This window comes from Pseudoliparis swirei, chromosome 9 (genome assembly GCF_029220125.1).
Source record: "Pseudoliparis swirei isolate HS2019 ecotype Mariana Trench chromosome 9, NWPU_hadal_v1, whole genome shotgun sequence".
Lineage (NCBI taxonomy): Eukaryota > Metazoa > Chordata > Actinopteri > Perciformes > Liparidae > Pseudoliparis > Pseudoliparis swirei.
In genome coordinates, this window is record NC_079396.1 from 27,022,237 (window position 1) to 27,039,031 (window position 16,795).

A 16,795-nucleotide genomic window follows, 5' to 3' on the forward strand; every position below is an offset into this window, starting at 1 on the left:
GCCAAATCAATCGAATGTGCACGGGAATCGTTAATAATAAAATCCCACGGGAGTTCAGTGGTGCATATTGTCATCGCAATTAGTAAAACATCCATATGCAAGAAGTCCAAACATCTAAATATGTAGGACACGTGCACGCCGGCGCGCACACGATGATTTTGAAAAGGCTCCTTCATGCGTGACGGAGACCACAGCAGCACTCGCTCGCCCCTCGCGCCCTCTCTCACACCTGTCAGCGGGCCCGCCGGGCCGGACGTACGTGACCACCAGAGGGCGAGACCGGCGCCAGTCCTCGTGGAAGCCTCCTGAAGGAAAACCACACGAATCATTGGCAAAAAATATTATCATTTTTTTTTTATAGAAAAAGACGCCCCCCCCCCCCCCCCCGCCGCTGACCTCTCATGACGAATCCAAAGCTGTTTCCCTCCTTGTGTAAACACACCTCGATGGTTTTGGTTAGGACTCCCGAGGAGTTCTGGACTGAGGACGAGATTCAGAACATTAGTATCAGACTTTATGATGTCGTGTCGTCGATATCGGTGTTGAATCCTCAGAAGTCATGAAAGCATCGTGGAAATATGTTAAAACTAAATCTCAGTGGGGAAATTCATTCCATCTATTTTGTAATACGTGGAATTAAACTTAAACTTGCATTCTTTCTCCTGACCACCAGGGGGCGACTCCTCTGGTTGTATATAAGTCTATGCTTCATGTGTTAAAGCTGCATTCTCTCTTCTGACCACCAGGGGGCGACTCCTCTGGTTGTATAGAAGTCTATGCTTCATGTGTTAAAGCTGCATTCTCTCTTCTGACCACCAGGGGGCGACTCCTCTGGTTGTATAGAAGTCTATACTTCATGTGTTAATGCTGCATTCTCTCTCCTGACCACCAGGGGGCGACTCCTCTGGTTGTATAGAAGTCTATGCTTCACGTGTTAAAGCTGCATTCCCTCTCCTGACCACCAGGGGGCGACTCCTCGGGTTGCTTTAATGTACCCGTGCGGTGGATTCAGAGCCTCACCGGACGGAGGCAGCTCGTACTCCACCTCCAGCACCACCCGCTCCCCGATGTTCTTCAGCAGGCTGATGATGTCATCGTGGCGGAGCCTCGACAGGTTGATGCCGTTCACCGACTTGATGAAGTCGCCCAGGTTCAGCTGGTCGCTCCTGAGGAAGAGGAGGAGCCCGAAGATCAGAACATCTGGGACTCTTTAGAGCTCTTTCATTGGCTCCATCTCCCCTTCTCCCTCCTTCTCCCTCTCTCCCTCTCTCTCTCCTTGTCCCTCCCTCTCCATTCTTTCCTCTGCTTCTTTCCTTGTCCCTCCCTCTCTCTGTCTCTCTTCTTCCCTCTCCCACCCTCCCTATCCCACCCTCTCTATCTCCCCTTCTCCCTCTCTCTCCCTATCTTTTCTCCCTCCCTCCTTCCCTTTCCCACCCTCACTCTCTCTCTCCCTCCCTCCCTCCCTCTGTCTCTCTCTCTCTGTTCTCCCTCCTTCCCTCTCCCACCCTCTCTCTCTCCCTTTCTCCCTCCTTCTCTCTCTCTCTCTCTCTCTCTCTCACCCTCTCCCTCCTTCTCTCTCGCTCACCACTTCCTGGTTGTGTCCTCTGTGACATTTAAAAATAAACAAACAATAGTAGTCAAGATGTGCCAAATCAGGTGAGATCATTTCGTGTCACGAAATCTAGGTATGCGATTCCATCACCGTCGCGGGTCACGTTGACCTTTGACCTTTGACCACCAACCGGGGCGTTTGGAGAGAGACTCGCTCGAGTCCCGGCGGACGCTCACGCGCCACATTTGAAGAACGTTCCGGCGGACGTTCTATTGGACCGTTATTGCTCTGACGGGCCCCCACGCCCCGGGGCCCCGGCTCGCCGCCGCCGGCTCCTCTGGTGATCTCACCTGGCAGCCAGCCCACCGGGACGCAGGCTGGACACGCGGGGACGCCCGTCCTTATCGGAGCCGCCAGAGATGGTGAGGCCGAGGCTGCTGCCCTCCCTCTTCATCAGCTCCACCGTGGTCACGCCGCGAAGATCCTCTGAGGGACACGGGACACGGGGACACGGGGATATGAGACACCGGGACACGGGGACACAGAGATATGAGACACGGGGACACAGAGATATGAGACACCGGGACACGGGGACACAGAGATATGAGACACCGGGACACGGGGACACAGAGATATGAGACACCGGGACACGGAGACACAGAGATATGAGACACCGGGACACGGAGACACAGAGATATGAGACACGGGGACACGGGGACACAGAGATATGAGACACCGGGACACGGGGACACAGAGATATGAGACACCGGGACACGGGACACAGAGATATGAGACACGGGACACGGAGACACAGAGATATGAGACACGGGGACACGGGGACACAGAGATATGAGACACCGGGACACGGGGACACAGAGATATGAGACACCGGGACACGGGGACACAGAGATATGAGACACCGGGACACGGGGACACAGAGATATGAGACACCGGGACACGGGGACACAGAGATATGAGACACCGGGACACGGAGACACGGAGATATGAGACACCGGGACACGGGGACACAGAGATATGAGACACCGGGACACGGAGACATGGAGATATGAGACACCGGGACACGGGGACACAGAGATATGAGACACCGGGACACGGGGACACAGAGATATGAGACACCGGGACACGGGGACACAGAGATATGAGACACCGGGACACGGGGACACAGAGATATGAGACACCGGGACACGGGGACACAGAGATATGAGACACCGGGACACGGAGACACAGAGATATGAGACACCGGGACACGGGGACAAAGAGATATGAGACACCGGGACACGGGGACACAGAGATATGAGACACCGGGACACGGAGACATGGAGATATGAGACACCGGGACACGGGGACACAGAGATATGAGACACCGGGACACGGGGACACAGATATATGAGACACCGGGACATGGAGACATGGAGATATGAGACACCGGGACACGGGGACACAGAGATATGAGACACCGGGACACGGGGACACAGAGATATGAGACACCGGGACACGGAGATATGAGACACCGGGACACGGGGACACGGGGATATGAGACACCGGGACACGGAGATATGTGAGCATCCTCTTGACAGAATCACCCGACACACACACACACACACATACACGTTTACTGTCCAATAAAAAGCCCTTCTCACACACATTCTCTCTCTCTCTCTCCCACCCTCCCTCTCTCTCTCCCTCCCTCTCTCCCACCCTCCCTCTCTCTCTCCCACCTCTCTCTCTCTCTCCCACCCTCTCTCTCTCTCTCTCCCACCCTCTCTCTCTCTCCCTCCCTCTCTCCCCCCCCCCTCTCTCTCCCTCCTCTCTCCCACTCTTCTCTCCCTTCTCTCCCACCTCTCTCTCTCTCTCTCCCACCCTCTCTCTCTCTCTCTCCCTCTCTCCCACCCTCCCTCTCTCTCTCCCACCCTCTCTCTCTCTCTCCCACCCCCTCCCTCTCTCTCTCCCTCCCTCTCTCCCACCCTCCTCTCTCTCCCTCCCTCTCTCCCACCCTCCCTCTCTCTCTCTCCCACCCTCTCTCTCTCTCTCTCTCTCCCTCCCACCCTCCCTCTCTCTCTCTCCTCTCTCCCACCCTCCTCTCCCTTCTCTCCCACCTCTCTCTCTCTCTCCCACCTCTCTCTCTCTCCCTCTCTCCCACCCTCCCTCTCTCTCTCTCCCACCCTCCTCTCTCTCTCCCACCCCCTCCCTCTCTCTCTCCCTCCCTCTCTCCCACCCTCCCTCTCTCTCCCTCCCTCTCTCCCACCCTCCCTATCTCTCTCTCCCCCTCTCTCGCTCTCTCTCCCTCCCTCTCTCCCACCCTCCCTCTCTCTCTCCCTCCCTCTCTCCCACCCTCCCTCTCTCTCTCTCTCTCTCCCACCCTCTCTCTCTCTCTCCCACCCTCTCTCTCTCTCTCTCCCTCCCTCTCTCTCTCCCACCCTCTCTCTCTCCCACCCTCCCTCACCCTGAACACAGGATCCCCCCAGGGTTGCGTCCTCAGCCCCCTACTGTACTCCCTGTACACACATGACTGTGTGGCCAGGTTCAGCTCCAACACCATCATCAAGTTTGCGGATGACACAGTGGTGGTGGGCCTGATCTCCGACAACGACGAGAAGGCCTACCTGGAGGAAGTTGCTGATCTGTCACTCTGGTGCCAGGACAACAGCCTCATCATGAATGTCACCAAAACTAAGGAGCTGATTGTGGACTTTAGGAGGGCACAACAACAGAGGACGTACTCACCACTGGGGATTAACGGGACTACTGTGGAGAGGGTGAGCGGTATAAATACCTGGGAGTCCACATCACCGAGGATCTGACATGGTCAACAAACACAGACACTCTGGTGAGAAAGGCAAGGCAGCGCCTCTACCACCTCAGGCAGCTGAGGAAATTTAAAGTTTCCCAGAGGATCCTTCAGTCCTTCTACTCTGGAGCTGTAGAGAGCGTCCTGACAGGAAGCATCACAGCCTGGTTTGGCAACTGCTCCGCTCAGGACAGGAAGGCTCTGCAGAGAGTAGTGCGTTCGGCTGAGCGCACTATTGGAACTACACTCCCCACCCTGCAGGACTTGTACACCAGGAGGTGCAGAACCAGAGCCGGCAGGATCATGAAGGATCCTCACCACCCCAACAACAGACTGTTTCAGCTGCTGCGGTCAGGCAGGCGCCTCCGTAGTCACGCTGCAAGAACAGAGAGACTGAGACGGAGTTTCTTTCCTCAGGCCATCAGGATTGTGAACTCCGACCTCACCAGGACCCCCACATAGACCCACACAACTGCCCCTCTTAGGCACACACACACACACACACACACTTACTGTAAATATTGTGTTGTTTTTTATTTGTAAATAGTGTGTACTTGTTGCCCTTGCACATTCCTGCTGAGCATTGCCACTTTCATTTCACTGCACACCCTGTGTGTGTATGTGACAAATAAAACATCTTGAATCTTGAATCTTGAATCTTGAATCTCCCACCCTCTCTCTCTCTCCCACCCTCTCTCTCTCTCTCTCTCTCCCACCCTCTCTCTCTCCCACCCTCCCTCTCTCTCTCTCCCACCCTCTCTCTCTCTCTCTCCCACCCCCTCCCTCTCTCTCTCCCTCCCTTTCTCCCACCCTCCCTCTCTCTCTCCTCCTCTCTCCCACCCTCCCTCTCTCTCTCTCCCTCCCTCTCTCCCTCCTCCTCTCTCTCTCCTCCTCTCTCTCCCACCCTCTCTCTCTCTCTCTCCCTCCCTCTCTCCCACCCTCCCTCTCTCTCCCTCCCTCTCTCCCACCCTCCCTCTCTCTCTCTCCCACCCTCTCTCTCTCCCTCTCCCTCCCTCTCTCTCTCCCTCCCTCTCTCCCACCCTCCCTCTCTCTCTCCCTCCCTCTCTCCCACCCTCCTCTCTCTCCCTCCCACCCTCTCTCTCTCTCTCCCTCCCTCTCCCACCCTCCCTCTCTCTCCTCCCTCTCTCCCACCCTCTCTCTCCCTCCTCTCTCCCCTCTCTCTCCCTCCTCTCTCTCTCTCCTCTCTCTCCCACCCTCTCTCTCTCTCTCTCTCCCCCTCCTCTCTCCCACCCTCTCTCTCTCTCTCTCCCACCCTCCCTCGCCCTCTCTCCCACCCTCCCTCGCTCTCTCTCTCTCGCCCTCTCTCTCTCCCACCCTCCCTCCTCCCCTCCTCTCTCTCCTCTCCTCTCTCCACCCTCCTCTCTCTCCCCCTCCTCTCTCTCCTCCCTCCTCTCTCCTCTCTCCCCCTCTCTCTCGCCCTCCCTCTCTCTCTCTCCCCTCTCTCTCCCTCCTCTCTCTCTCTCCCACCCTCCCTCTCTCTCTCTCCCTCCCTCTCTCCCACCCTCCCTCTCTCTCTCTCCCACCCTCCCTCTCTCTCACTCCCTCTCTCCCACCCTCCCTCCCTTTCTCTCCCTCCCTCTCTCTCTCTCTCTCTCTCTCCATCCGTCAACATCTCTGGTTCTGGAGTGAATCTTTGTGACGGATTCTGGAGGATGGAGGGAGTGAGTCGTATTAATCCTGATAAAGGGAAGATGGTGCAGGTCATGGGGTCATGAGGTTGTGAGGTCATGAGGCAATGTGGGCATGGGGTCATGAGGTTGTGAGGTCATGAGGTCACAAGGTTGTGAGATCATGATGTCATGAGGTTGTGAGGACATGGGATTATGAGGTCATGATGTTGTGAGGTCATAAGCTCACAAGGTCATGAGTCCATGAGGTCATGAGGTTGTGAGGTCATACGGTCATAAGGTCACAAGGCCATGAGGTTGTGATGTCATGAGGTCATGAGTTCATGAGGTTGTGTGGTCATAAGGTCACGAGGTTGTGAGGTCATGATGTTGTGAGGTCATGAGGTTGTGATGTCATGGGGTCATGAGGTTGTGAGGTCATGATGTTGTGAGGTCATGAGGTTGTGATGTCATGAGGTCATGGGGTCATGAGGTTGTGAGGTCACGAGGCCATGATGTTGTGAGGTCATGAGGTTGTGATGTCATGAGGTCATGGGGTCATGAGGTTGTGAGGTCACGAGGTGTGTGGAGCTCCTCGGCTCTCGTACCTGAGAGGCTGCGCCTGCAAGACGAGTGCGCTGGGTCGGCCGCCGCGGGCTCCTTGCCCCCCTTGGAGTACGGCCCTTCATCTGAGGGCAGGGAGGGAGAGGTGGTGTTATCAAGGGCCCAAGATGCACCCTGGGTAATGAGCGGGTGGAGGTTTCATGCTGCACACGTCACGCTTTCCTTGGATGTTACGATTTAGTTGTTTGTTGTTTTTTGTCATAAATATTTATGCAGCTTCAACACATGAAGCATAGACTTCTATACAACCAGAGGAGTCTCCTCCTGGTGGCCAGGAGAGAGAATGCAGCTTTAAGACACTGAACTAAAAGGAAGGTCTTCCCACTTGTTTTTCCATAATCCTGTTAAATGTTGAGTGTTTTTAAGCCTCTCTCTCTCTCTCTCTCTCTCTGCATGGGAATCTGAGGGAACAGCATGCGGCTAATGGAATGTTGGAGGTGGGTGGGGGGGGGGGGGTACCATCATCTTCATGTCATCGACAGCAGCTGCTGCAAAAAGAGAGGAAACGTTCAATCTGTGGAGGACCTGACGGTGTTCTGGGTTTGGGACCCTCTGTCAGCCGTCAGGGGGAACCGGACCCGGCACTTCTCTAATCCGGATTACCTTCTTCTTCTTCTGTCCGTCACGGTGAGTGAACGTCATCTTGTAAACCAAGAGGAATCTTCTCCTCCTCTTCCTCCTTCTTCTTTCGAGGGGGGGGGGGGGGGGGGGTTATGGGTAGTACACTATTTTCTTCCTTACAGCCCATATTCAGAAATTAGGCTGAAATTGACATGAGAAATGACATCACTGGGGAGGGCATCCAACACACACACACACACACACACTCCTTCTCTCTCTCCGCATCTGAAGACCCCGTCAAAACTCCTCTGACCTTTAACCTCGGCACAAGAAGCAAGGCATGACGCGTGAGTCAGACCTCTTATGGAAACATCTGGACGGGCTGCATGGCACCCAACATGCATGTGCATAATGCGCTATGTCACACACACACACACACACACACACGTGTCCTGTCCGGTAGCTGTGAGGCACAAACAAAGAGAGTGACACATCACAAACGCATCGGGCCAGGGGGCAGCGCCCTCTGTGCAGCCACGTGGGCTCTGGGAGGAGGGGGGGGGCAGTCCAGCAGCTGTCACTGCGGTCATAAGGCAGCGTTAGCTCTGGGTTACACGGGCGCATCTCCTCTCTCTGCACGTGAGCGTGCATTATACTGACTCCCCGGGTGCACCTCAGGGCTCTAAACCAATGAGAATGTAGGTTAAATAAAAAGGGGGCGGGGCGCTCTCACTGACAATTAAATCATAACGCGCTATTTTCAGATGTAAAACTTTATTTATAAACGTGGAGGAGGAGGAGGGGAGGGGGGGGCATGCCAGACCCAGTTTACGGTGCTATATCTGCCCCAATTACGCGATGGCCCGGGTGGCGCGCGCAGCTGCATGACGGCCAAAGTCCACTGACATTTAAGAACCCCCCCCCCCCCCCCCGTTTGACTCCACGCTGCACAGATCAAACGCGCGCGCGCTCCTTACCGGCGCTGTTCTTGGAGTCCCTCCTCAGACCACACAGCATGGCGGGGGTCTTTGGGGCTGCACCTGGTGTGTGTGTGTGTGTGTGTGCGTGTGTGTGTGAGAGAGAGAGGGGGGCGGGGTTAAAGGGTCTCAGTCGTTCGCGGGAAAAAACGCCGTCATCGTTCCTTCACCCCCCCTCGCGCTGATCCAGAGGGTCTTCTGGGGTTCCGCTCTCTATTTAAACTTGTGACACACCAAAGATGTCAAAGATGCTAAAGACGTCTCACTCCTCTGAATATATCGAGCTTCTTTTTGTTCATCTATAAAATCCTGAGCATGAGAAGAGAAGAAGGTTCTCCTCTTCTTCACTTCGCGGTTCCATTTCTAAGCTCTTCTTCTTCTTCCTCTTCTTCTTCCTCTTCTTCTTCCAGAGGGGGTTTCATCCCCTATTCACACACACAACCTCCTCCTCTCTGTGCAGAGCTGGAGTGAGTGTCCTCTCTCTCTCTCTCTCTCTCTCTCTCTCTCTCTCTCTCTCTCTCTCTCTCTCTCTCTCTCTCTCTCTGCCAGAGGGGCTCAGTGAGGCAGTCACACAGATCGTCACTCCCTCCCCCAGCAGCAGCAGCAACATGCAAACACACACACACACACACACACACACAGTTAGTTTATCCATTTCCCCACTAAGTCAAACACCCTCGTCTGCACATCCTCAAACCCACCCACACACCTTCACACTCTCTCACACACACACACACACACACACACACACACACACACACACACACACACACACAGAAGCACACACTCATGCACATCCTTTATCAGACTGAGCTCTGACACTGAGTCACTTTCTATTTCTCACGTATAGAGAATGCACACATGTTTTGCTTGTATCTACATATTTGTCACACACACACACACACACACACACAGACACACACTATGGGATTCCGGTGCAGCCTGGCAGCTGCTTATCTGATCCGTGTGGCCGTGGAATACGTTATTCATAAAAGTGTGCACATGTTGTCGTGCACGAGGGCCCCGGGGACGAGGATAGAGAAGAGAGAAAAGAAGGAAGAGAAAAGAAGGAAGAGAAAAGAAAGAAGAGAAAAGAAAGAAGAGAAAAGAAGGAAGACTTCTCATGTTTCAGCCTTGAGGGGGTGGAGGGGCCCTCAGCCCCCCCCACTGAGGGCCCCTCTACCCAAACACATGGCTCCGCGACCATTTGCCGTCACCCCCCCCCCCCCCACACCCACCCACACACACACGCACAAATACAACAACAACAACAGCAACAACAACTGCCCTCCACCAGCCCCTCTGTGGGCCCTTCGAGCCTCGTCTGCCTCGTTTGTTTCGGTCAAACTGTCTTCACCACCGAGACTTTGGAAATACAAACAACACACACACACACACACACACACACATCTCCGCGTTCCCTCCCTCATTGGCTGGCTGTTCCAGTCGACACCTCTTCGGTGGAGATAATTTCCTCTGAGACTTTTTGTCTTAAATGTCCCATTTATAAAGTCGTTCAGAGCGAGACTAATTAATATCTATAGCAGAATAAAGAGAGCGAGAGAGAGAGAGAGAGAGAGATGGAGAACTAAAAAACATTCCTATTTTTTGGCATTAACCTAAATACAGGTTGTGGATGCTCAACTGAAAAAAAGAAACAAAGAATGGCAGAATATTAAAAAAATGACTTTCAATAAGATAATTACCTGTAATCGTGTTCCCTCTATATTGTTGTTTCAATAATAAATCTGAAAATAAGCCCACATTCCCAATAAACAGGGTATTTTTAGGCAGGAGGACCTGCAGCTTAAGCCGCTGCTCCCATCGAACCGGCCACACTGCCCCCTGGCGGCGGTCACATGCAGCTGCAGTTGAAAAGTCACGACCGATTCGCTGGATCCGTGCGTGACGTAGAACTGAGGATGAGCACGTGTCACGCGCACCCACGCTTCTTTAAGGTCGGTCACAAGTAAACAGACGCGTCGATACATCGATGATGCGCGCGCACTCAGTCTAACACGAACGGATAAACAGATACAATCCTGCAGCTGTGAGAATAAATATTAATATTGGTTTTACAAAATAAACTTGAAAATATACAATCAATACATATATATATAAAAATATATATATACATACATATCACAAAGATGTTTTTTATCATTTAAGAAATATCACTTATAATGTTCTCATATAGATTACTGCAAGAATTTAAACACCCAAAAAAATCTATATGTACCTATGTTTTATTGTTTATTCTTACTTATTATTTTACAGGCTACCTGTAACATTGAGAATTGATTTTTAAATATTTATTTTGGTTTAGCACTTTTACAAACACTAACGAGAGCCTCAAAAAAAAAAGCTTTTAGTTCTCACGTATTCTATATTAATTTAATATTTCCTCTCCTGGTTTTCATGGGGATTTTTTTATTATTACTATTTCTTTAGAATTATATTATTTTATATTGTTGTTGTTTTTGTTGTGGGGACCAGTTTTTATGGCTATTTAAAAAAAAGTATTATTATTATTATCATCATACAAATACACACCATACGTTTATTAGTGTGTTCACGTTAAAACTATCCAAATGCAATTAAAATACAAACATCTTACATATTATGCATAAATATGTCTGAGTGTATTTAAATACAAGTTTCAATCAGTTTAACTCTCTGTTTTAAAATAAATTCAGGTGTAATTTAGTGCGGTGTCATCATATGAACTCAAGTGGTCCCTGAAGGCAACACGAGCTCCCCGTTACCTTTGCTTCTTCCTCTGAAGACGCCCATCCGACATCTGAGGGAGAAGGAGAACATCCTCCTCTTTCCTGCCGCCGACCGGCTGCCTTTCCCCGGGGAGGCGCAGGGGCGCAGGCCCCACCCGACCACCACCCTGACCGACATGTCCGCGGAGACACGGATAACGTGTCGGTCTGACCGGTGACGAGGAGGCGAGGAGCCGTCACGTCCTCATGTCCTCACGTCCTCATGTCCTCCCCCCTCGGGCCACGCCCCGGCCCTGCAGGACCAGATGGCTCCGGGCTGCGGGGCTCCGGGCTCCGGGGCCAGAATAAGATGGAAACTTTCTCCGCAGGGGGTCGACGACGCAACATACGACCCGAGTCACGTGACCTCTGATGGCGGTCCGTTTGATACATTGATGTTTCAATTGAAAATTATGGATGCTCCTCCACACACACACACACACACACACACACACACACACACACACTCTCTCTGTCCACACACTCTCAACCTTTTGCATCAGCAGTTTAAATTAAGCACACATATTTATACTTTTTAAATACTTCCTTAAATATCACGCGTACAATAAATTCTTCCTTCCTGCCTCAATTTAACCTCTTTACTTGAGACGGGGAGCGCTTTGATCTTATGTCTTCATTTAGGATCCTCTTTAATTCATATTATTGCATTTTCTTGAAAATCTTTAAAACTTGTTTTTTATTTGCACGCTTTTTCTTTTATTCTTTTCAAAATTCCCAAAGTCCATCTTTCTTTCCCCCCGTAACTTTTAATAAACAGAAGTTCATCCATCAGAACTCTTCCCGTCTGGGTCGACGCTCTTCTTCGGGCATCTTTGGCCCTTTTGTTCAGTTTCAGCCTCCAGTCATCTGGAACGAGTCGTGAGGGATGACCCCCCCCCCCCCTTCATCATCATCATCATCATCATCATTATCATCATCCTGAAGGAGAACACCAGCTCTGGAGGAGCTCATGCACGTGAAGCCTTTATGCTCTAATATAGCATAAATCCATTTACTTTGAAAACTTCAAAATAAAAGCACAGGATATTTTTCATAAATTTCTTGAAAAGGTGATCACATTTCTTTCAAGCCGTAAGGGGCCACATAAAATGAAAATGTCTCCAAAATGATTTTTTTATTTGAAACCTTCAAAATAAATGCATTGGATATTTTTCTGAAATTTCTTGAAGGTGATCACGTCTTTCAAGCAGTAAGGGGGCACATGCAATGAAAATCTCTAATTCTATAACATAAATACATTTAATTTGACATTTTCAAAAATAAAAGCACGGGATATTTTACTTAAATGTCTTGAAGAAAAGCTGATGACATGCCTTTCAAGACTCAAGGGGCCACATAAAATGAAAGTCTCAAAAATAATTTTTCATTTGAAACCTTCAAAATAAAAGCACAGGTTATTTTTCTTAAATGTCTTGAAGAAAAGCTGATCACATTTCTTTAAAGTCGTAAGGGGTCACAAAGTGAAAATGTCAAATACTATAACAAATTCATTCAATATGAGACTTTCAAAATAAAAGCATGGGATATTTTTCTTAAAAGAAAAAGCGATCATATTTTCTCATAAACCGTCGGGCTGAATAAAATAACGCAGTGGGCCGGATTTGGCCCGCGGGCCTTGTGTTTGACACCTGTGCACTAAACCCTGCTCATATATTAATGCCACACATGACATAAAATCACTGAATTTTAATAAACTAATTTATTCGAGTCTCTGGAGAACCAATCGTGGCAACAGCCAGAAGACAAAGTTTAGGGCCGTCTGCAAACTTCTGAGGTAAAAATAGTACTTAAGCTCCAACATGAGCCGGTTTTGAGTAATCTTCAGGGTTCTTACCATGAGCAAACATTTGTGAAATCTCAGTGTCTACACGAGTATATAACCTTAAACACAATGGAATCAGAGACAATAGTTTGATTTCAAGAATACATATTTATATAAATGTTTATTCTTTTAATCACACTGTATAAATGAATATGTTCACACAAGAAACCCAAATAAAACCAGCTCTACGACCCGATTCTTTTCAAACATTTATTGTGAACAACGGGTTTATTCGTTCTCCTCGCTCCTGAGCCGGGCGTTGGGGTTCGTGATCTTGACGGCGAGCTGAGCCGCTCGCTCCACGATCACCTTCCTGTTCTTGGAGGAGACGTTGTGGGCGATCTCAGCGCAGTGAGTCCTGCAGAGAGAGAAAGAGGAGAGGAAGAAGAAAAGGGAAAGAGAGAGGGGAGGAGAGAGGAAGAAGAGGGGAGGATAAAGAGGAGGGGGGAGAGGAAGAAGATGGGAAGAGAGAGGAGGTCAATGACTGGTTGTTTAAACTCAGATGTCAGAGTGGCAGTTTGAGCTGATGGTGTCGAGGTCACAAAGCTTCATGTCGTCATTAAGTATATTTAATAAATACTATATATATAATAATAATTCAAGTCGTACGAGCTGTGGAAGTTTCCTGCGTCGGGTTAAAAGCAATAAGGACATTTATAAAGATTCCCTTCACGTAGAAATCACACAAAGTCGATGATGAACACGAGGACGATGAATTACAAAGTTCCCTCTAAATGTGACAAAAACTTAAAGAAAAACATTTACATTTGAATTAGTTACCAAAATATTCAGGGCGTCCACATCGGGAATAAACTCAACTCCAACAGCTTCATGACCGACTTTAATCCCCTCAACGGGCGAGAAATGAAATGCTCTGACTGTTCTGGGACCGATAAGATTCAGCGTGTTGTAGAACCTCGAGAACCCAAATGGAATTAATGTACTCAGTAACTGGTTCTGGTACTAGACGCTGGTCCAAACAGCAGGTGTGTGTGTGTGTGTGTGTTGGTCGTCATCCAGAGGGTTTTAGGCATTAGCTGCCAGGTGAACTGTGGGAGTTGGATTGAAATGATTGACTCAAGCATCCAGATAAAACTACAACTAAAAATCTACCAACAGCCAATTGGAGAGGACAGATTCCTCTTGTGGAAGTTAAGTTCAGTCAGACAGGGTCGTTGTGAACGCAGCTCAACTAAAGACGTGTTCTTCCTCACGAGGCGACGCAAGCATTTAAAATAAAGATGATTAAATGATTATCTGATGACAGATACTGGACTGTTGAGATTAAAAGAGAAGTTCAGAGCTTCAGAAGATGCTTCTGTTTGTTATCAGAGCATCGGCGTCGTAACTCAAGTGTTTAATAGTGAATTCTATGCTGCTATTCAAGTTCCCACTATATGGTGGCAACCGAGACTTCCCGATACACCGGCGAACCGCTTTGCTCGAGGCACTGAAAATATATATAACATCAAACTACTTTGCCCGGAAACAAGCGTCTTCAAAGACGGTCAATCGATCCATTAAAAGCGTATAAAATAAAAATTGATGCAGTCATAAAATGGTTCACACACTTGTTGACCAATGGGTGTCCAGGACGTTAAAAAGAAAGACCGAACATTGTGAAATCTCGGGTATGTACGTGAAAAAGTGAGAAATTGTCGTATTTGAACTAACAATAAGAATTCCAAAGGCTACAGTATATGAGTATCTAATTTACATGACGTTTCCCCCAGGTTTTCCATGACCGTGGGAATCCTGTAAAAGCCTAAGTTTAAAACTCCATTAACTTCCAACATACTAAAGTTGCAGCAAATCGTCCCGGTACCAGTCTACGATGTTACATCACGTGTCATTTAGCAGACGCTTTTATCCAAAGAGACTTACAATAAGTGCATCAACCTAGAGTACAAACTAAGAACAACAAGAATACAGAAAGTAACATTTCCTCAACATAGTCGAACTACAAAAGTACCACAATAAGAACTATTTAAGTGCCACTGAAGTGCAAATCTGTGTTTTACTCCAGATAGTCGGAAAAGATGTGTTTCTAGTGTTTCACAGGGTTCTTACACATTTAGACCAATGGATTTCCATGACTTTAAACCAAATTTCCATGAATTTAAACCAAATTTCCATGACTTTTCCATGACTTTAAACCACATGTCCATGACCAAACTGAAATCTCGGTTTAGCCATGAAACAGTGAGAACATTTAGTATTTAAACTGTGAATTCCAAAGCATACAGTAAACATTAAATGAAACAAATGACCAGCGAACTTTCCAGTTACGGTGCGTTCACTTGCAACGGGAAAAAAAAAGAAAATTGCGGCGCCAGTATGAGAGCGTATGCCGGCTTATATTTTGAGCGTCTTTCTTTCTAAAACATGTTCATGATGTCAAACGCTGCGTAAATGAACACGTGAATATAACATTTCCGTGACTTTTCCAAAACTTTTCTGATATTCGTTTTTTTCATTACTTTTCCAGGCCTGGAAATGACCATTTTAAAATTCCATGACTTTTCCAGGTTTTCCATGACCGTACGAACCCTGTAGCAGACGCTTTTATCCAAAGAGACTTACAATAAGTGCATCAACCTAGAGTTCAAACTAAGAACAAGAATACAGAAAGTAACATTTCCTCAACATAGTCGAACTACAAAAGTACCACAATAAGAGACATTTAAGTGCCACTGAAGTGCAAATCTGTGTTTTACTCCAGATAGTCAGAAAAGATGTGTTTTTATTGTTTCGTTGTGCACAACGCACCTGTTGCTCATCATCAGGACCTCGAGCTCCTTGATGTTGTGCACCAGGAACTTCTTGAAGCCGTTGGGCAGCAGGTACTTGGTCTTCTTGTTGCTCCCGTACCCGATGTTGGGCATCAGCATCTGGCCCTTGAACCTCCTGCGCACCCTGTTGTCGATACCCCTGGGTTTACGCCAGTTTTTCTGTGGTGGAGATAAGAAAAGGAGATTTAAAAAACGCCCTGCAGGTGAAGCAGGTGGGTGTAGCAGTGGAGGAAGTCACGTGGACACTTACCGCGATCTTGACATATCGATCAGACTGATGGCGAATGAACTTCTTTGTCCTCTTTTTGACGATCTTGGGGTTTGTGAGGGGCCTGAGGGCTGGCATGGTGACTGAGGACACACACACACACACACGTTAAAAAAGCAAACGTTACACAACCACCGCAGGTCGGTGTGGTAGCTTTACACAACGGGACCCATAGCTCACGAGGATGCATGAGCTAATGCAATTTGTTGACGTAAAAACACACACGTTAGCTCCCGCTTTCAAACTATTATTACCCACGTGAACTTTTGAGTTGCGCGAGCTTCAGGTAAACGTGATCACGTCAGCTAGCTAGCTAAGCTAGCTTCTACGGTGGAGTCCATGTATAGCTACTTAGCTTCTCTACGTTAAACATTTCTCTAGAATTAAAACATTTTGTGCACAAATAGTTTATTCGCAGCTGGTTGCTCTTATTTGACCATGTTGATCTGTAAGCCACGTTGCCCGTCGGGCCCCGAGCGCCCGCTCAACAAGCCCCATTTCACGGGGAAGCGTTAGCTGCACAGCAGACACAGTACGAGCAGCACATCGTTCAAAAAACAACACATTTTAAGACAATATACGACGATTAGATCCTCAATTTCATCCGAGATGTATAGAAAGGAGGTATATGGTTGATAAACCGCGCCAGGATGGTCAAACATCGGCCTAAATCGCGTTGATGAACGTAGATTGCATCGACTCACCCGCCGACGTAAATCCAAAAGGGACTCCAACGACGGCGGAAGGAGAGGAAAGGACTTCCGCGGCTGCCGCAAAGCATTGTGGGTACTGTATTTTTTTCCAATCACAATCGCGGTACTTTCCACCGGATATTGGAAGTTATTTCTCAAAATTTACGAAATGAAATCACTTGAATATCGTAGTTTTTGTATTTGGTTTTCGTTTGTAGGACATTTTATAATATTTTAAACTTAACGAGCCTTTTACTGCTGATAAAAAGGACATTTTGCGC

At 48.8% G+C, this 16,795-nt stretch overlaps 2 protein-coding genes across 3 annotated transcripts in view; both read right to left on the reverse strand.

The window, feature by feature from the left end:
* grip2b (glutamate receptor interacting protein 2b) overlaps positions 1-8,511 on the reverse strand; it is a 30,686-nt gene extending 22,175 nt beyond the window's left edge. For both annotated transcript variants that reach the window (XM_056423569.1, XM_056423570.1), the window contains exons 1-6: positions 8,152-8,511; positions 6,598-6,678; positions 1,903-2,038; positions 1,021-1,166; positions 397-480; positions 230-305 (exon numbers count right to left, since the gene is read on the reverse strand). In XM_056423569.1, the coding sequence (XP_056279544.1) occupies positions 230-305; positions 397-480; positions 1,021-1,166; positions 1,903-2,038; positions 6,598-6,678; positions 8,152-8,191 (563 nt within the window). In that variant the 5' untranslated portion in view covers positions 8,192-8,511. The remainder of the gene's footprint in view (positions 1-229; positions 306-396; positions 481-1,020; positions 1,167-1,902; positions 2,039-6,597; positions 6,679-8,151) is intronic.
* Positions 8,512-12,958: 4,447 nt separating this feature from the next.
* On the reverse strand, positions 12,959-16,604 carry rpl32 (ribosomal protein L32). Its single transcript, XM_056423985.1, has 4 exons — positions 16,527-16,604; positions 15,805-15,905; positions 15,532-15,713; positions 12,959-13,120 (listed from the first exon to the last, which is right to left on the reverse strand). The coding sequence occupies exons 2-4, from the start codon at positions 15,898-15,900 to the stop codon at positions 12,991-12,993; spliced, it is 408 nt and encodes a 135-aa protein (XP_056279960.1). The 5' UTR covers positions 15,901-15,905; positions 16,527-16,604; the 3' UTR covers positions 12,959-12,990.
* Between the last annotated feature and the right edge of the window lie 191 nt (positions 16,605-16,795).